Source organism: Malania oleifera, chromosome 11 (genome assembly GCF_029873635.1).
Source record: "Malania oleifera isolate guangnan ecotype guangnan chromosome 11, ASM2987363v1, whole genome shotgun sequence".
NCBI classification, from domain to species: domain Eukaryota; kingdom Viridiplantae; phylum Streptophyta; class Magnoliopsida; order Santalales; family Ximeniaceae; genus Malania; species Malania oleifera.
In genome coordinates, this window is record NC_080427.1 from 30283776 (window position 1) to 30305405 (window position 21630).

General features: G+C 39.3%; 1 protein-coding gene across 3 annotated transcripts in view; it reads right to left on the reverse strand.

Moving 5' to 3' along the window:
• LOC131143496 (amino acid transporter AVT1A) overlaps window positions 1-21630 on the reverse strand; it is an 81606-nt gene that overhangs the window by 37218 nt on the left and 22758 nt on the right. For all 3 annotated transcript variants that reach the window (XM_058091845.1, XM_058091847.1, XM_058091846.1), the window contains one exon: window positions 15563-15606. In XM_058091845.1, coding sequence (XP_057947828.1) covers window positions 15563-15606 — 44 coding nt within the window. The remainder of the gene's footprint in view (window positions 1-15562; window positions 15607-21630) is intronic.

The following is a 21630-nucleotide window of genomic DNA, read 5'->3' on the forward strand; positions in this document are numbered from 1 at the left end:
CTTTCCATCTCTCATAAAATTCAAAAAATACTAGTGATGTCTCTACAAGAAATGAAAATCACTCAAATACGGAAAGTTGCTAAAACTAACAAAAACCCACAAGTAAGCTAGGAAGCTGTACAAATTGAAACAGCCAAAATTGGTGCCCAATGCACCTATGACTTGCCCTACATTAACATTATTAGTGAATAGTCAAGAAGGTCAAACTTACGTTCCATTCCACATTTGAATGAATGCAATTTGAATTGGTTTATAAGCTTGAATGGTGAATAAGAAACTCAAGCTTAAGTTTTTGGCTCAGTTGAGTGAGAGCTGCCTTCATAAGTTCCAACTTATTCAACACTTTTGTTGGAAAAGAAAATGCTATTTTAGTAATTAGGTCGTGACTGTGTTAATGAGGATATCTTTGTCCTTAGTACATTATTATTATTAGTAATATATAAGAGGGCAGACCTGGTCCATCCAGAGCTGTACACAGACTCTAAAAAACTGCCACTCAAGTTTCTTTTCTTTTTCTCTTCTTCACCTCCTCTTCTCTCATTCTCTTCTTCTCTCTTCCGTCTCTAACTTCAGAACATGTTGTCAAAGCATTGATCTCCTTCAAATCTGATTTATCTGAATTGGTTTTGATACTCTGTTTTTCTTTTCTTTTTTTACCTTAACTTTCCCTAATCAGTCCTCAAATCTTATTTTCTGGTTGGTTTGAGAGTTGTTTAGGGACACCCTTCTTCGGGGTTAGGTAGTGCTGCATCCTTGGCAGGAAGCTGTGTGTTTTCATGGTGATTTGCTTTTGTGAAGTCAGTTCTACTCTGTTTCTGGTCCGGTGCTGCTGCTGCTGTTCTTCTGTCACAGTTTATGGTTTGACGATGATCCTGTTTTGATGCTGTGTTCATGATTGATTGCTTGTGATCTTCAACTGCTGGTAGTTTCAATTGGCGTTCAAATACTTGTTTCCTGTTCTTTTCTGTGTTCGTTCAGTTTCTGCCAGCCATAATGCCTGGAGCGGCTGCCAGGTTGTTTATTGCGCCTGCAATAATTTACTGTAGCCTGCCCTGTTCTCGGTAGTTAAGTAATTCCTCCTAAGATATTGTAAGAACAATTCAGTAGTCATAGCTACCTCTTGAAGTTCTGGATTTTGGGGAGTCTGAAGTGGTTTGAACTCCTGAAAGTGCTGTTTGTGCTAGTGTGTGCTCCCTAACTTCTTCTCAAGCTCCTTCTGGCGATAATTCAGCCATGGATACTACCTCTGACCATAGTACAAAAGGTTTTCGGACAATAAGGATGAGGTTTGGATTGTGTTCATGGAAGCAATTGCATATTACGACAAGAAGTTCATCATGGCAATTCTCGCATTTGCACACATTGTGGCAAGGAAGGCCATACCATCAATCACTATTGGGATCTCCTTTGGAAACCAACTTGGGCCAGTAAGTCGCTTGCAAAGGGGGCAGGGCGATTCTATTATAGACACTTCCAACACACCTAGTGTTATGGTCCCATATTTGATGTCCAGTGGGACAAAGCGAACAATACCTCACCGGAGTTAGGCCCTAGACCGTTACATTTGGTATCCGAGCCACCCTGGGGGTACTATCATGTGAATGGATTTGCCCTGAGGGTACTATCATGTGAGTGGATCTGCCTTGGGGGTACTATCATGTGAGTGGATCCTACACAGAGGTGTAAGCCACTTTAAGGAGGATAGCCTGTTGTAGTGTCACATCAAATGTGTACTAGGGAGATCACGCTAACGAGAACGTCAAAAATTAGACAGGAAAGCCTATCACGGTCTCACATCGAATGCGTACTAAGGCAATCACGCTAAAGAGGATGTTGGAGTTTGGACAAGAGAGCCTGTCACAGTCCCACATAGGATGTGTACTAAGGAGATCTTGGGCTTATAAGGAGGGTTTGAACTCCAACTAAGTAAGGCACCCTTTATAGGACAAACTCGTGAGGCCAGTGTACCAAAGCGGACAATGCCTCACCATAGTTGGGGACGATTACACCTAGCCATTCCACTAGAGAGTTGAGTATGTCATCCACCGTGTCTCAAGAGGAGTTTAAAAATTTTTTTTGCATGCCTCAACAACCCCAAACTCAATCTTTTACATCTAGTGCTACTGTGCCCATTCAGGTGCAATCAGGATTCTTGCCCCTTCATCCTCCTCACCTTGGGTTATAGATTCTAGTGCTTCCTCCCATATGACAAGTAATCTTAATTTTTTGAGTCCTTGAACCCCACTACTTTACACTAAGGTTACTCTTGATAACGGTTTAGTTACATTTGTTTCTAATTTTGACAATATTCTCTAAATTCCTTCCATTCCTCTTTTATTTGTGTTATATATGCCTAAATTTCCCCTAAACCTGCTATCAGTTAGTCAATTATCTAAGCTTCATAACTGTTCTAGGTTTTTTTTCCTTCTCATTGTGTTATTTAAAATCTCCATACAAAGAAAAGGATGGGTGTATTTGAGAAGGATGGCTTGTACTATTTCGATGGTGGTCATGGTGGGTCCAGTTCTTGACACATGATTTCCTCAATTTCTACTCATGTTGTTTACTTGTTTTCAGCTTGGGCCATCCATCCCTTCAAAAACTACAAAAAGATTTTCCTATGTTCAAGTCTATTTCTCGTTTTGACACGTTAGATGGGAAAGCATATTAGGGCATCTTTTCTGTCAGTCGAGTCTTGTAGTAAAACATTTTTCCCTTATTCATTTAGATATTTGGTGTCCATGTATGGTTAAGAATTTGACTGGTCATCAATATTTTGTGTCCTTTGTGGATGATTTTTTGCATATGACCTAGATCTATTTGTTAAATGATATGTCTAAATTTTTGAACATATTCACTCAATTCTACTAGGAAATAAAAACTTAATTTGGCATCGATATTCAAAATTTTTGATCTGATAATGCACTTGAATTTGTTCAAAATGGGCTTTAGCTTTCTTGCTTGGCCAAAGGGATTATTCATCAAACATCATGTATATGTATACATTCCCTTCAACAGAATGGAGTAGTTAAACGAAAAAATACGCATTTGCTTGACATAGCATGGTCTCTACACCTTCACATGCATGTTCCAAAAACCTTTTGGACGCATGCTCCTTTTACAACCTGTTTTCTACTCAATGGGATGCCCTCAAGTGTTCTACAATGTGTACCCAAAAACATCCATGTTCTCCACTGTGCCTCATGTCTTTGGATGCACATGTTTTGTTCATGTTCCACATATTGGTCAGGACAAGTTCTTTCCTCCAGATGTTAAATGTGTCTTTGTTGGATATTCAAGAACTCATAAAGGATATAGATGTTAAGATCCCCACACTCATAGAAAATATGTTAGTGTTGATGTCGGCTTTTCTAAGGGGACACCCTATTTCCCTAGTGTCAAGTCCTCCTTGGATGAATCTATTTTGATTCCATCAACAATTTATAGTCCCCACTTTATGGATGACAAAAAGCAAGCGCATACAATAGTATCACCATGCAGATGCCTCCTCTGCCCATCACTATTTCAATTTTTGGTTCTGGAGATCTATCCCAACGTGACTTGGATTTGCCCATTGCTCATCGAAAAGGTACTCAAATATGTGCTCAGTAGTCCTTAGTTTCTTATCCTATTGCTCATTATGTTTAAGTTCCTCACCTTCTTAGTCCTATGCATTCTTTTGCCTTGTCCATTTCCTTAGTTTCTATACATTCCTTGCATGTTGAAGCACTTGCTAACCCTGGATGGAAGCATGCAATGAATATAAAATTGGATTCCTTAACTACTCAAGGGACATGGGACTTGGGGAATCTTCCTCCTAGTAAAAGAGTTGGTTAGGTTTGGTTGGGTCTACACCACCAAATATCTTCTTGACGACTCTATCGACTAAACTAAGGCTCAGTTGGTTGCCAAGGGGTACACCCAAACATATGGTATTGATTATTTTGAGACCTTCTATCCTCTTGCTTGGATAAATTCTGTTCATGTATTGATATCTTTGGCAATTTATTTTGATTGGCCCTTATACTAATTGAAAAATGCCTTTTTCAAAAAGAGGTGTAGATGGAGCAACCTCCTGGGTATGTTGCTCAGGGTGAGGATGGTAAAGTATGCGGGTTGCATAAGGCCATTTATAGTCTTAAGCAGTCTCCTTGAGCCTAATTGGACAAACTTAGTGTTGTAGTCTCTGCATTTTGCTCTATCCGGTGCTACTTTGATCATTTGATGTTTGTCCACAAAATGGAGATTGTGTGGTACTTCTAGTAGTTTATGTTGATGGTATCATCATAACCACCAACGGAAAGAGTGGGATTGCAGATGTTAAGCAGTGGCTTCACGCAAATTTCAAATCAAGGACTTCGATATTCTGCGTTGCTTTCGTGGTGTGGAGATTGTACGGTGTAGGAAAGGGTTGAATCTATCTCGACAAAAATATATATTGGATTTGCTAAGTGAGAGTAGTTTGTTGGGAGCTAGACCAGTTGATACTCCTATGGAACCCAAAGTGAAGTTGTCTAGGGATGTTGTGCCAGACTTTGAAGACAAACACTGATATAGGTAGTTTTGTTGGCAAGTTGATATACTTGATTGTCACTAGACTTGACATATCTTTTGCAGTGGGAGCGGTGAGTTAATTATGAAAAATCCCAAAACAATCATATTGGGATGCCGTTTGTAGGATTTTGTGTTATCTCAAAGGCTCTCCTAGCAAAGTTTTGACATTTAAATGTAATAGAAATTGTGAGATTGTGGGATACTCCAATGCAGATTGGACTGGATTTGTTGATGATCAAAGGTATTGGATATTGTATATTTGTGAGAGGTAATCTTGTTACCTAGAAGAACAAGAAACAAACTACTATAGCAAGATCTAAAGTTGAGGCTGTTTATTGATCTATAGCTCATACTGTGAGTGAGCTTATGTGGCTAAAGTCTCTTATGTTTAAGATGATATTCTTAGTAATGAAGCCATCAAGCTGCCATTTATACTGTTAGAAATCTAGTTTTCATGAGAGGACAAGCACATAGAAGTTGACTATCATTTTGTGAGGGATGTTGTGTTGAAGAAGGTTGTGAGGACTATGAAATCTGTCAACCCGTTAGGCAACGTTTTTACAAATCCCTTATTTAAGAATGGTTGTTACAAGCTGGGGTTAGGTGATATTTATGCACCTCCAATTTGAGGGAGTGTGTTAGAAGTAGAGTTGGCAAAACGAGTGGGTGGGCCAGGCCTGGGCGGGTCGCGGGTTACCCATTTAAAAAATAATTATATATTTTAATTTGTTTACATTTATTTTTTTTTTTTAAATACTCCTTATTATATCTATTAAATCTTTAAAAAAAACATAAAATGGAAAAAAAAAAAAAAAAAAAAGGGGTGTTTTTCAGCTTTTCCTATGCAAATTTAGAAATTTAAAAAATAATTGTACCATCTTGTAATTACTTTAAAAAATTGAAAATAAAAGACAATTATTTTTCACCACGATTTCTCATTATTTTCTAGTTATTTAACACAAGTAAAACCTAATAATAGGTTGCATTTTTTTTTTTTTTTTTGTAATTATTTAGAAAATTTGGTTGTTTGGTATTTTGATTTACTCTAGTTGTTTGGTAAAAGGATGAATATGGACTCCAAAGGCTTGCCATGCTTTACAAAGCCAAAGCCCAGAGGGTTCTAGAGAAAGCCAAATCCAACCATTAAACAAATGAAAAACATACCAAAATAAGAAGAAAAAGAAAAGGTAGTTCTGATCATGGCAATTCACACCAAAACTCTCAGGCTAAGCTAGAGAGTAAGGGAGACGAGAGTGAGAGGGAGGGGGATTGAGGGAGACGAGAGTGAGAGCACTGAGAGGGAGTGAAGGATACGGCGTGCAGCGTGCGGCAACGAGGAGCAGATCTTGGAAAAGCGCCAAAACAGCAGAGGGCAGTGCCGCAGTGGACCTGTGGCTATGGATGACAGTTGGAGGAGACGACGACTCGAGAGGAGTGGATCGTTTGCAAGCAACAGTGCCGGCTCATGAGTAGGAGGGAGTCGAGGGACGAGGGAGGCAGGCAAAGGAGAGGACTGAGAGGGTGAGAGCTTGAGAGGAGAGTGATTAGGGTTTTTTATCTTTAATAATATATAAGAGGGCAGACCTGGAGCAGTATGTAGACTCCAAGAAACTGCTACTCAATTTTCTTTTCTTTTTCTCTTCTTCTCTTCTCCCTTTCTCTTCTTCTCTCCTCCATCTTTAACTTTACAACAATTTTTGTAGAGGATCAAGACCTTAGAGTGGGTATCTGTCAGATAAGCACTTTACCTAAAAGCTTAAGCTGTTAGATTGTGGACCAAAAATGCTCATCAAGCCTAAACATCCCCCTGCACATAGAGAGATAAACATACCATAAACATATTGCTTGTCTCGTGCGTTTAGATGGGTTTCCATCATATATATACTAGTGTAGGGTTATTTTCTAGTAGTAGTTTCTTTGTATGCCAAATAAGGCAGCATGACTCCTCGGTCACTTTGATGTTTCCTAGCGCTAGGATGAGATTTGCATATAAAAGCTCTTTAAGGGGAGGGTGAGTGTTCATCAATCTTGTAAAACTCACTAGCTATTGTCAACGTGTTTAGCCTGCTTGCCTCCCTCACTAAACTCACAATGTTAACGGAGGTGTTGTTAATGAATTACGTTGCCTCAATGTTTACAGCTTGCTTGTCACTGCTTTCGTAATGGGTCACCGCTTCCACTGATATTTGATTGAACGTTAATGAAAGTGTTTCGTGGATGAACTATGGTAAATGATAGGCTAGCTAGTTAAGCAAGAGTGCTTTAGCTAGCACCGCATGGTCCTTTCACAAAGGTGTGAAAATAGTCGGCCAGTGACACCTAGTATCAGAGTTCGGTGAATTGCTAAGTGAATTCAATTACCTTCGTCGTGGGATTAGGAAAGCTTTGGTAAATGACCATGGCACCGACCAATGCTGAGAGAATCAGTGTGCTGGAAGCACAGGCTAAGACAACAGTCAACAATGTGGCCATGGAGATGGCCCAAAAGAGGGGACTTGTTGTTGAAGTGATGGAATCACAAAAGCATCAAGCAAGTTTGATTCCAAGGAGTTGGAGAACTTCTTGTTTGATATGGAGCAGTACTTTCGCACTATGAGGATGGCCTCAGAATAGGTGAAAGTGGATACTACGACCATATACTCAGTTGGTGACGCCAAACTGTGGTGGCGTACCAAGTACAATGAAATTGAAAATGGAAGTTGTGTAGTGGATAGTTGGGCAGAATTGAAGAGAGAGCTCAAGGCCCAATTCTTTCCTGAGAATATGGAGTACAATGCTAGGAAAAAGCTAAGAGACCTCAAGCATACTAGGTCAATCAAAGAATATGGGAAACAATTTTCTGCTTTGATGTTGGATATCAAGGACATGTCGGAGAAGGACAAGTTGTTCTATTTTCTTGAGGGGTTGAAACAGTGGGCAAGAACTGAACTTCATAGGCAAAGAGTTCAAGACTTATCCACCGTACAAGTTGCCGCGGAACACTTGACTGACTACGCTGGTGATAATATCGCTTCGTCCAAAGAGTTTGGCGGAGACAAAAATAGTGGAAAGTCTTTCAAGAAAGGCAAACCCAAAAGTGGGAGAGCCGACTATAAGGCCTCAACCTAAAAGGAAGCTTCATCGACTTGAGGGTTCAACACACCCAATGGAAAGGGTAAAATTTCATGCTACTTGTGTCGAGACCCTCACAGAGTTTTTGAGTGCCCTCAAAAAGCAACACTTAATGCCTTACAGGCTTCCACTGCGGAGCAGGTAGTGGAAAGCAATAGGAAAGAGGAGGATACCCCGAGGAAAGCAAAAGAGGTCTAATGCTTGAGCCACAGAACACGGACAGCTCGGCTATGGTGGCTAATGGTGGCAATAATTCAGTCACAAATGTGGAACGAGAACCAGTTTTTGAAAACGGGAGAACTAGTAAGCCAAAGGGCCAGAGTTGTGATAACAAGGACAACTTGTGGTGCACTTGTTGTAAGAAGGCGCGCCATACTCATGAATGGTGTTGGAAACTTCATAGAAAACCTCCAAGCCGAGAGTGAGGACAGAAAGAAGAGCAGCCAAGGAACAAAGGTCAAGCTCATGTTGCTGCGGTACAGCAAAATGAAGCAACACCACAGGAGTAGGGAGGTCTCAACCAAGAAGAGGTCGAGAGGGTGAGATCTCTTATTGGCAATCTTGACAAACCTTCAGGTACTTGCTCATTGGCATATTCAAGTGAGTTTCCTACCTCTATTGGATTAAATGTCTCGGGAGAAACCTTTGCCAACTCTTGGGTCATGGAATCAGGAGCTACTGACCATATGACCCACTCACCGAATGGTATTTTCACATATTTTCCATGCCCAAGTAGTAGGAAAATAGCCACAACCGATGGTTCCTTGACCACTGTAGCATGTGTAGGAGATGTCAAAATAGGCCCATCACTGATTTTAAAAAATGTTCTCCATGTTCCTAGATTATCCACAAACCTTCTCTCTATTCAAAAACTCACTCAAGATTTACGTTGCAATGTGGTTTTTCATCATAGTTATTATGTATTTCTATTTCAGGACGAGGATTCAGGGAGTATGATTGGACATGCTAGAGAACGGGATGGACTCTACTACCTCAAAGCACCGAGTCAGTCAAGCATTACCAAGGGAAAATTATCTCAATCTTTTGTTCTTGAGCATTTTTCGCCCAATAAAGAGAAAGTTTGGCCTCACCTCCGCCGAGTTGGACATCTGTAATTTAGAGTCATTAAAAGTCTGTTTCCTTCTTTATTTAAAGGTTTAAATGTTGAGAATTTTCATTGTGAAGTGTGTGAACTTGCTAAACACAAATGTGTATCTTTTCCAATCAGTAATAAAAGAAGTTCTGTTCCCTTTTATCTCATTCACAGTGATATTTTGGGTCCTTCATATTCCTAGTGTTCCTAGGGCACGATGGTTTGTGTCATTCATTGATGATTGTACTAGTGTTACTTGGTTTTTCTTGCTCAAACATTAAATCTGATGTCAGTATTGCTCTCCCAAATTTTCGTTCTATGGTTAAAAATCAATTTGGGGTCGATGTCAAAAGGTTTAGATCGGAAAATGCTAGGGATTATTTCAATCAAGTCCTAACTCCATACTTTCATAAGGAAGGGATAGTACACGAGTCATCTTGTGTCAATACCCCACAACAAAATGGAGTAGCAGAAAAGAAAAATTGTCACCTTCTTGAGTCAACCGAGCTTTCATGTTCCAAAAAAATGTGCCTAAATCCTTATGGGGGGAAGCAGTTCTTACAGCTGCTCATCTTATAAATAGTTTGCCTTCCAAAGTCTTGGGATTCACAATTCCAATGGAAAAACTCTCAACATTCTATCCTTACCTACACACTACAAATAATCTTGTCCCTAGGATATTCGGGTGCGTGTCATTTGTTCATATTCATTGTCAAAGTAGCGAAAGCTAGATTCGAAGGCGTTAAAATGTGTCTTTGTGGGTCATTCTTCAACTCAAAAGGGGTATAAATGTTATCACCCTCCATCTAAGAAGTTCTATGTCTCAGCGGAAATTACTTTCAATGAACAAGAGTCCTATTTCACCACTCCTTATCGTCAGGGGGAGAGTTCAACAATGGAAGATAATGATAGGCAGGATAGGGATGTTTTACTTGATTTGCTGTCACTTCTTCTATTCAAACCAGTTTCTTGTTCCCTTGTGTCAAATCCCGTGTCTAAGTCTGTGTGCAAGCCTATGCCAAATCCTGAGCCAAATCATATGTCCAAATCCATGCCCGAAATTCCCATTCTGCTCTGGAGAATGTGAGATTTGGAAAAGTGTTTTCAAGGAGGAAGGTAGCTGTCCCTGAATCTGTGCAAGTCCAAGACTCCAACTTGGATCCTGAGAATGAGGTAACAATTTCTAACCCTTCATTGCAACCTGAAACTGATCCTTGGGTTAATGACCAAGATCTTCCCATTACTGTTAGAAAAGGAACTAAAGAGTGCACAAAACAACCTTCATATCCTCTCTCACATTTCTTGTCCTTAAAAAATTTTTCACCATCCCATAGATCCTACCTTGTTAGCTTAAACACCATTGTCATCCCTACCACCTTATCTGAGGCTTTATCCAATGAGAAATGGAAACAAGCTATGAATGTGGAGATGGAGGCATTGGAAAAAAAAAACAAAACATGGGAGTTGGTGAAATTGCCAGCAGGAAAGAAACCCGTGGGGTGTAAATGGGTTTATACTATGAAGTATAGAGCAGATGGATCAATATAGAGATACAAGGCAAGGTTAGTGGCCAAGGGTTATACTCAAACCTATGGAATTGACTACCTAGAGACTTTTGCTCCAGTTGCGAAGATGAACACTATTAGAATCTTGTTGTCTCTAACAACTAATTATGGTTGGGACTTGCAACAGTTTGATGTCAAGAATGCATTTTTACATGGAGAGCTAGAGGAAGAAATTTATATGGAAGTCCAACCAGGTTATGGGAATAATTTGGCTGCTCATACTGTGTGCAAGCTGAAGAAAGCCTTGTACGGTCTTAAACAATTGCCACGGGCATGATTTGGAAGGTTTGCAAGAGTTATGATGGCCATGGGATATAGACAGAGCCAAGGGGATCATACATTGTTCATTAAACACTCACCTTTAAAGGCAGTCACAATCCTCTTGGTATCTGTCGATGATATAATTGTGATGTAGGGGTGAGCATAATTCGGTGAAAACCGAATTAACCGGATTAACCGGCCGAAATTGGCCGGTTCGGTTCGGGTAAAAAATTCGGTTTGGTCGGTTCGGTTAAAAATCTACAAATTTTCGGTTAATCGGTTTTGGTTCGGTTAACGGTTAAAAAAATATCGGTTAACCGATTAACCGAATTACTAATACTTTATATTTTTAATATAATTTATAATAGGGCAGTTGGGGGCTTGGGGCCGTCGGGCTCGGGCGACTCGGTTTCTCAGTTTCTCTGCACTCTGCCGAGTGCCGATCTGCCCCGCACGGCGCACGGCCGCAGGCCGAAGCTCTCCTGCCTCTCCATCGGAGTCATCGACTCATCGGACCACCTCTCGGAGAGTCGGAGTCGGAAAATCCCCTCTGGCCTCTTCTTCGTCTTCGGCAGCTCGGCTCTCCAGAGTCCAGCCTCTCATCTCGGTCCTCAGCCGGCGTCTCAGACTCTCAGCCACCAGCTCGCCGTGCAAACCCAGACGGCCGGACCCCAGTAACTCAGTAAGTCTTCCTCTTCCCCTCCTCCTCGAGTCCTCGGTTCCTCCTCCTCCTCTTCTTCTTCTTCTTCTTCTTCCACTTTTGTATAATAATCAATTTTAAATAAAATCGGTTAAAATGGTTAACCGAATTACCCGAACGGGTAATTCGGTCGGGTCCGGTTCGGTTTCCACGACCAATTCGGTCGGTTCAGTTAATACTTTTATTTAACCAAATTTTTCGGTTAATTCGGTTAATTACCCGAATTTGGCCGAACCGACTGTTTGCTCACCCGTATTGTGATGGGGGATGATGATAAGGGGCGACAGATTTTGAGCCAATGTTTGGCTAAGGAGTTTGAGATCAAGGCATTAGGGAGGCTGAAATATTTTCTTGGGATCGAGGTGGCTCACTCTAGACAGGGCATTTTTATATCTCACAAGAAGTATGTTATGGATCTCCTCAAAGAAACTGGCAAGACGGCGTGCAAACCAGCAAATACTCCAATAGATCCTAACCTTAAGACTCGGAAAGGCAGAGGAGGATGCTGCAATAGATAGAGAAATGTACCAATTCCTGGTAGGAGGATCTGTCTCACACACGACCGGATATAGCTAATACAGTGAGTATGATTAGTCAACTTATGCATAGCCCGAAGGAAGTCCATATGTAGGTAGCTCACCAAGTGTTACAATACCTCAAAGGGACACCAAAAAAAAAAGGTATTATGTTTAAAAGGAACGGAAGCTTAGTTCTTGAGGCATACACGGATGCCGATTATGGTGGGTCGATTGTTGACAGGAGGTTGACCTATGGCTATTGCACCTTTCTTGGCAGAAATCTTGTAACAAGGAGTAAGAAACAAAATGTGGTGGCTCAGTCTAGTGTGGAGGCAGAATTCCGAGCAATGGCTCAGGGTGTATGTGAACTACTTTGGTTGAAGATTATCTTAGAAGACATGAAGATTAAGCGGGATGGTCCGACGAGACTCTACTGTGATAATAAGTTCGCAATCAGCATAGCTCATAATCTGATACAACATGATTAAACAAAGCACATTGAAATTGATAGACACTTCATCAAAGAAAAGTTGGAGAGCGGATTGATTTGTACACCTTATGTGCCTGCACATGACCAACTTGCTGATGTACTTACCAAGGGGTTAAGTAGTTCAATGTTTCAAAGTATTGTATCCAAGCTAGGAATGGAAAATACCTATTCGCTAGCTTGAGGGGGAGTGTGGGAAAACGTGTTTAATGACTTGTATTCTATGCGTGTATAGTTAGCTATTTTAGGAAATTTTGTGACAGCTTGTATTCCTAGAATTAAGGTGATTTGGTTAGTTTCCTATTCTATTAGAATATCACATAAATCATGGGATTTGATACAAACTAATTAATTTTCCTTTTTTTCCTACTAGGGTTGATGTATATAGCTAACGTTTTGTGTATTATTCGAAAGTATGAAGAAAATTCTTCCATGAAGTGTTTCTCAGTTTGTGTCATCTACTTCTTCTACTTTTGTCCCTTCTTCATACATTCAAGCATTTGCTAAGCCTTGGCGAAAGCATGTGATGGATTTAGAAATGAATGCCTTGACTACTTAAGGGACATGCAACTTGGTGGATCTTCCTCCTAGTAAGGAGTTGGTTAGGTGTCAATGGATTTTAAAATATCTTCTCGAAAGCTCTATCAAATAGCCGAAGTCTCAATTGGTTGCCAAGGGATACACACAATTTTTTTATTTTTATTTTTATTTTTTTTGTCTGTTACACCAATTGGTAGAAGAGGTTTTCATGGAGCAACCTCCTAGGTATGTCACTCAAGGGAAAATTGGTAAGCTATGTAGGTTGGGTAAAGCCATTTATGGCACTAAGTAGTTTTGTGCCTCATTTGAAATTTTAGTATGGTGGTTTCTTTATTAGTTTTATCTAGTAATACTCTAATCATTCGGACTTTGTTCACAACAAGGAGACAAGTGCAGTGCTCCTAGTAGTTTATGTTGATGATATCATCACTCGCAGTGACCAAAGCAAGATTGCACGTGTCAAGTAGTGGCTTCGAGATAATTTTCAAATCAAGAGCTTCAATACTCTATGCTACTTTCTTGGCATTGAGATTGTATGGTGTAGTCGTGTAGGAACGGGTTGATCGTGTCTCAGCAAAAATATACCTTGCCTTGCTAGGTGAGACTACTATGTTAGGAGCTAAAGAAGTTGATACTCTTATGTATCCCCACCTAAAATTGTCTAGAGATGTTGAACTGGACTTCAAAGACAAAACTTGGTACAAGAGGTTAGTTGGCAAGTCGAACAACTTGATTGTCACTAGACCTAATATAACATTTGTTGTAAGGCTAGTGAGTCAATTAAGGGAAAATCTCAAAAGCCATGCTATCAAAGCTATGGTTCATACTGCCAAAGAGCTTGTGTCGTTGCTTGTGTCAAAGATGAACTTCATGATAACAAAGCCCATATATATGTTTTGGTGATAATCAACTATCATTTATATTCTAGCAACTCAAGGTTTCAAGAGTGGGCAAAGCACATTGAAGTTGACAGCTGTCTTGTGAGGACCCATTTGTGTATTAGTAAGAAATGTTTTAAGGCTTTATGTAAACCCACCTTATCTAAATAGTGTTGTTAATGGTCATTTGGTTATTTAGCATTATTAGTATGTGTTAGAGTTATGTTAGTGTGTGTAAGTGTATCTAGTCATTGATATTGTACTTGACATATATTATACATAGACCTATCACTGTTGTCAAATCTACACCCAATTATTCAACATGGTATCAGAGCAAGATCTGACTACATCCTAAGTACTATACCAATGACTATAATACCCTTACTAACTCACACTTACTAACATAACTCTAACGCATACTAATAATGCTAAATGAACAAATAACCATTACCAATCCCCCTCGAGATGGAGTATATATATCATATATTCCTAGCTTGTTACAAAACAATTTCGTGCGAGCACCTCCCAAGGCTTTAGTGAATAAATCAGCAAGTTGAAAATCAAACTTCACATGAGTGGTTGTAATGAGCTTCTGCACTTGTTTTTCCAAAGTGGCACTCCAACTTCAATGTGCTTTGTCTATTCATGGAAGACTAGTGCTAAAGCTTGATATACATTGTTGGCCCACAACCTAATAGCTTAAGCTTTTAGGTAAAGTAGTCATCTAAAATGGTATCAAAGCTGGTTACCAGGAGGTAATGGAATCTAATCTTGTTGCCCGCGTATACTGAGTGGTGTGTAAAAAAATTATTTTGTTCCTTATCATAGGTGTTATTTATCATATGTTTATCTCTCCATGTGTTGTCGGGCTGCACGTGCCAAGGAGTGTTAAAGTTTGATATAAGTTGTTGGCCTACAACCTAATAGCTTAAGCTTTTAGGTAAAGCAGTAATCTAACAACTAGGTTGGAGGCAATATGAATGGCAGCTTGATTATCACAAATCATAGGCTGAGAATGTGGAAAACCCAATTCTTCCAACATGTTCTTCAACCAAACAAGTTCACATGTATTGAAGTTCACATGTATTGAGAGCCATAGCCCTATACTCATAACCTAATTAAGCTATAATAAAAAAAAAACAATAAAAACGCGAAGTTGGACCACAGGTGTGGGCTAAGTAAATCAATGGGCAGTCTTGGTCCTATTGAAAATATCGGTAAGTTCTATCCATATACCTTCTGCCAATTCATACCATTCTTGCTAGTTCACTCCTACACCAGCATGAATGAACAGTAAACCTTTAACAGAAGGCCAATTGTAACAAAATACAGAATTTAGAAATATAAATCATTTGAGTAGAGCATGAATAGCCTTGCTTTCTCACAACAATATACTAACAGTGACTGCTTCCCAAAGCACATCAGTGTAAGCAGTTATAACCATTAATTCAATTTTTTAAGACTGCTATTATAGCTAAATTACCCAGATGGATAACAATCTTCATGCACAAAAAATATCAGAAAAAAGGGCATCCAGGGCCCCAAGCCCAGCCTCTGTGGGATGTGGGAAGGGTGATATGATGTACCTATCAAATGAACCCCATTTTTACTGATTTGCTGTCAACATATTCTGCATCAATATATATGTTCTGCCCTGTCATTTAATTATTTTGACAATCAAAGAGAACCTGTGAAGCTAAATGATCATCATTTTCCAATCACCAATCACATAATGAGGCTCACAAGAGAAAAGCATGAATGGCATATTCCATTACCTTCAATCAAGGTTTCCTATATGGTGTTTCCATTCATGGATTATAAGTATGAATTGAATTGAGTGGATGAGTATGCTTACCACAAGTATGCTAAGGAGAGAGCCAATTAGAGCCATCACAAGACCTGAAATCCAATAAAGTGGAATTAAATTCATATGATTTTACTGGCATCATAAGTTGATGAAGCTATATAGAAAGGATCAATGTCTGCTAAAAATTACAAGGACAATTATCATCCTACTATTTCCTGAAACAGCAAATTTGACTGAGAAAATTACTAGAAAAAACTGGAAGCAGGATCATGAACTTTTTTTTAAATTTGAAGTTTTACAAATTTATCAAAAATGAATGCTAGCATTCTGAACTTCTGCCATTTGGCTACAAGCTTTAAAGTAGAATTTCCATTGGGTCTAATGTACGGAGAGAAAAAGTAAGGCTTTCGAGGCCAGCCGTATGGCCTTTGAAGCAGTAGCATAGTCTGAATCACACCCTATTTTTGTTATATTCTACTAATTGTGTATATTAGTTCATTTAAAATGAGTAAATTAAAAGGTTATTAAAATTCAATTTGGGGATAGTTATTAGTTAATTAGGTACCGTTCGTAGAACATGTGCGTAGGGCGTGCAAATACCTTCCCCTAACATAACCGAACTTCCAATCCCAATCCTGGTATATGCAGACCTATACTATTGTTAATTGAGTAGTAATCAGGTGTTCTTACCGCACCAAGAAAAATAGGCTAGTGGCGACTCCAAATTCAATTTTTTCCAAAAATCACACATATTTTTATTTCCCTCACCTTTGGGGGCACCTCACTCCTGGGACGTCGCGACACACATCACACTAATATTAGGAGTTATGGACTTGTACGGTCTACTTAGTTGCAGGAAATCATTAGAATTAAGCCTATTAAGAGTCAGAGTCCATATAAAAGCCTTGCTTACAAGGAACCTTGGCTTTGCCAAACAAAGTAATTCAAGGAAAAATAGGAAGGATTTGATCTTTCCAACAGGTGGGCAAGAAAAGATTTTGTGGAAAAAAAACCAGAAGAATTCCCCAAGCCAAATCCTCGAATCAACACCCATTCGAAGAGCAGAAGAATCTAGTGTATGCAACAACAAAACAACAAATTCATAACCTCAACCTCTCTCGTATTGAGATTTTGAAGAAGTGAGAATCCCAATAAAGAGATTCCCCCTCAACTAAATAAAAACAATTTATCGAAGCATTGTGTAAGAGGGATAATCTATAAAGATGAAGGAACAAAGATACCGAAGATAGCTAACACACACATATTTTCCCAAAAATGAATATGATTCCCATTCCCTACACAAGAACAAGTAAGAGGGGAAAAGAACTAAGCTACCTAAGAAATAAATTTCCAAGGGCTACGACTAGCTAGAAAACAATACCACTAGCCCTGGTATCCCACCCATTCCTATGCAATCCGCACTTACTTTAAATGACCATGAGCTATAAAGAGTCCACCTCCAAGGGTAATCTCCAAAGCCATTTAGCCACCAAGGGGATATTTTTAGACAACAAATTCCCAAGGCCTATACCCCCTTGGACTTCGGTTTTTTCACCTTCTCCCAATTAATGAGATGATATCTCTCCTCATCCCCAACTCCTGATCACAAAAAATCTCTCATAATTCCTTTAAAGAGGGAAGAAAAAAAATTGGAATGTTGGAAACAACAACACTAATAAGAGTCATACAAACCCTAAAGATACGTAGGTCCTCGTCCAACCTTCCAATATTCTATCCACACTCATTACTACTAGTTCCCAAAAAAGAAGAGGAGTTAGGATTACTTCTTAGAGGCAGACCGGAGTAAGTTACAGGCCAATCCAAAGTAGTGCAATGAGCTAAGTCAGCAAAATTCTTTAAAATGCCCTCACTCAAATTAATACCGGCAACCTCTTGGGCATATTAATCTTTAATCCTGACAATTTCTAAAAAATTTTAAGCAAAACTAAAACCTTCCTGCATTTCACAACATTGTCCTCGAGAAACAAAAGGGTATCATCCGCAAATTGAAGATGAGAAACAAAAATCTCCTCCCTACCAACCTTAAGCCCCTGAATCACAACAAGACCTTGAGCATTTCAGCAGATGGCTAAGCACATCACAAGAATAAAAAGGAAAGGAGATAGAAGATCCCCTTGTCTCAGCCCATGAAAAGCCCTAAACCAATACCTAGGTTAACCATTCATGATAACTGACATGGTTACCAAAGACAAGCAACCATCGTCTCCAAACTTCCCCAAAACCATTTTACCAGCACTTGATTTAAAAAATTCCAGCTTAATGTCATAAGCTTTTTCAGAATCTAATTTAAATAAGACTCCACTCCCTCCCCTCCTCCTCAGTCCTCACATCCTCCACCATTTTGTTGGCAATCAAAACAGCATTTAAAATTTACCTATCCTAAATGTAACAAGATTGCTCCAAAGCAATTGTATACCCTAAAACCTCCCGCAACCTCTTAGACGAAACTTGCCAAAATCTTATACAAGTTAGTAACCCACCTAATTCGCCAAAAGTCCCTCACTTTCTTAGATTGCTCTTTCTTAGGGATGAGAGCCATAAAGTAGAGTTTACACTCTGCCCCACCATCCCAATGCAATGATATTCATGGAAAAAACTCCATAATATCATCTTTAGTTACCTCTCAATTCTCCTGAAGAAAAAAAAAAAAAAAAAACTACGGTAAAACCATCCAGCTTGGAGCCTTATCTCTTTCAATTTAACACCACCCCATTCATTTCCTCAAGAACGAGAAGCCTCTCGGGCTAAGTAGCACAACCCTCGCCAATAAGACACCAATCCAATCCCTCAATGATTAATCTAGGTTCAAAAATCTCATTATAAAGGCTTCTATAAAAATTTATTATCTCTTACCTAATGAGTTTGGAACAATGCAACACTCTTCTTGAATCTAGCTCTAGTTCTTTAATAGACTCCTTCTTTAATAGACTCTTCCTCCTCCCGTTTGGCGCTATATGAAATAATTTGGTATTACAATCCCCCTCCTTCACCCACACGTAACCCTAGACTTCTATCTCCAAATAATGCTTTCCCTAAACAAAATCAAATACAAATCATCACTAAGGTGACGCATCCTAATCCTATCCTCCTCACTAGCAAAACCACAATCCTCCCACATGTCTAAGCCTTCAATTTCCTAAGGATTGCATTTTTTTTGTTCTTTAAGGTCCCCAAAAATTTCCTTATGCCACACCTTCGATTTGGCTTTCACTAACTTCAACTTACCCATAAACCTGAACCTTGCGCACCCATGGAGTCTTGCCTCTCTCACCAAAAGGTAAAGGAATCCCTAAAAAAATGGTGTGCCAACCACATATTTTCAAACCAAAAGGGGTAGGACCCCACTGCACGAGATTAGCATCTAGCAAAATCAAGCAACAATTTGAGATAGGCTTGACAACAATCTCTTGAAGGCTACATTAGGGAATATATTCCCACTCATTAGTAAAGGAAAAGTGATCGGTACGGGAAGAAGACAACCTACCCCCAAAATCAACCCAAGTGAAATAACCATTGCTCAAAGCTATATCCCTTAGCTCACAATCATGAACAAAAAAGTCAAATTCCCTCGTACTATTGGTCATCCTAGTGTCCCCTAGCCTCTCACTAGCACAATGAATAACATTAAAAAATCCCCGCCAACCACCCAATGCAGGCTACTAAGATAAAAAAAATATTGGCCAATTCATTGAAAAAAGAACCCTGCATCGTGACCTAGTGGGTCCATAAATAGAAGTAAATCACCAATTCATAAATAGAAAAAGTACCTACCACACAATCCCTAATGGAACCAACCCTCATATCCCACACAATGATCCCCCCCCCCACCTGAAAGCTCCAAAGGATGTACTGAACACCCAAACTTTAGTACTCAAATCACATAAACTACCACTAAAAAACTATCCACCATCTCTCTCGTAGACTCCTAGGAAAAAAAAAATTTATATCAAGAGAGAATTTATTAGTCAAATATTCAATCACTCTATGCTTTTTAATGCACCCTAGTGCCCAGATATTCCAAGAAAGAACTTTCACTGATTAAATTTTCTATTACTTAGATGTCTCTCTCTCTTTCCATAATTAAATGAGGCAAATCTACCTAGTTCCCCTACCCAACCTAGAAGATTTCCTTTTATCCCCTGTTCCCACACAAATTCACCTTTGAGATTCACCAAGCTAAGATCTAACTCATCAAGAAGGTTTGAGCCTCACAGTTGCCATCCCCGTTACCTAGAAGGCCACATTTTGGAATCTACCTTCAAAATTTGACTCTTTGTAGCACAAAAGATAACTCGAAGTAGTAAGAGAATGCTTAGAAGTAGGGAGAATACCTTTAGGATTGGCGATTTTCGTATGCTAGGATTTTTACTACCCCAGTTATGAATTTCAGTTGGATAAGATTTGGAGATCGAATTTGGAGAAAGATTAACCCCACACTGAGAAAGGCAAGGTTCCTCGAAAATCAGGGGCCCATTCTAACACCGACCTCCCTTTAGGTCTTCAATACCAAGTCTTCACTATTCTAAGGAAACATTGTCTGATACTACCAAACACAACACTTTCTAATCTGCTGTGATGGCTCCCCTTCTTTAACCTTGAAATCTTCTATCTGCCTCAACTAAACCAGCAACAAACCCTCCTCCTCAAAGTCATAGGAATTTTATACCCCTATCTCCTCGTCAATATCTTCAAGAAAAAGAGGCTTGAAAGAGTTACAAACTTCCTTCCCTTTCCTTTTTGTATCTTCATTCCCAACCACCTAATCAAATCTTCACCTTCTTTGGTAGTTCTAAAAGTGTATTTTAACTATTGCTTTCTGTGGCAATGGAATCTCTTCATGCTCACCTTTTCCATCAATTTCATTTGCTTCCCCATTTGGTTTCTCTAAATTTTGGTCCTTGACAATAGACACTTCTACTAAGCCTTCTCATGAACTCTAAAAAAATATGCATTTGATCTCTACTGCACAATCTTCACCTTTTTAAATTGTTTTCTACTATCAGTATCCCATGAATCTTGTCTTGATTCCTCTTTCCAAAATTGTGAGGTTGTCTTCCTCATCCCCACTCACCAAAAAAGTTCCATTGTCACAACCAAGGGGCTTCCACATCATGGAAAACTAATTGCCATTGGATCTCACATGTCGAAACCAAGAAAATCGATCCACGACTTACATTCAAAGAACTGCAATCCAAACATATAGGGTTTATATCCTCTTCATCACTTTTGACTTCATTTCTCCTTGGAATTGTCTCACTAGCTTTATTGGCATCACTCCCTCCAACGTTTGAAGCATATTCCTCCACCCTAAAAGCTTCGTTTCCATTTGGCACGCCTATCCTATGAATGGCTCCTCTGTTTGAAATCTTCACCTAATGAAATAAAACGACCAAATACATTTGCTCTTAACATAGCCAAATAGGAAGTGGTTTGGGTCCTAACAAATTTCATCCATGGGAGTGGAGTGTTGGTGAAGATGAACTCGTGCAATTCCTTAGTAAATCACCATTTCTCCTCTAGGGAGTATAATATGGTATAACAGTGTGTTCTATTTGTCTCAATGATGTTAAAAGCACTGCCTATTTCTTCAAAAGCAAATCTTTTTTTGTCAATTTGGACTTGATGGGAATGGATATGATACTAATTTGGGTCTTAGATGCTCTTCAAGAAGTCCGTGGAAACCTATATCTTAGATCTACCCTCTATTTATTCCCCATACTAAATTTGTTTTGGGTAAGGGTTGTGAAATATGTTTTTGGAAAGACCTATGGATGGGGAATGTTGTTTTGTCCACCCCTGTTCCTCGCCTTTTTCGATTGAGCTCATGACAAAATGATCTCTTTTCTACATTTAGAGTAGACTCGGATGGTCCTTTACCCTCTTGGGATTTCGATTTTAGGAGAGCCTTGAATGATAGGGAAACTATTTATCTTCTTAATTGATTGTGTTGAATAATTGTAGGGTATCCTCTGAAAATGATAGCCAATATTGGTTGTTGGATTCTTCGTGAGTCTATTCTTGTAAATCTTTCTTTGAATTCTAGGATTGGACAAATTCAGCTTTTCCTCCTTGCAAGGTTATATGGGAGGTCAAAA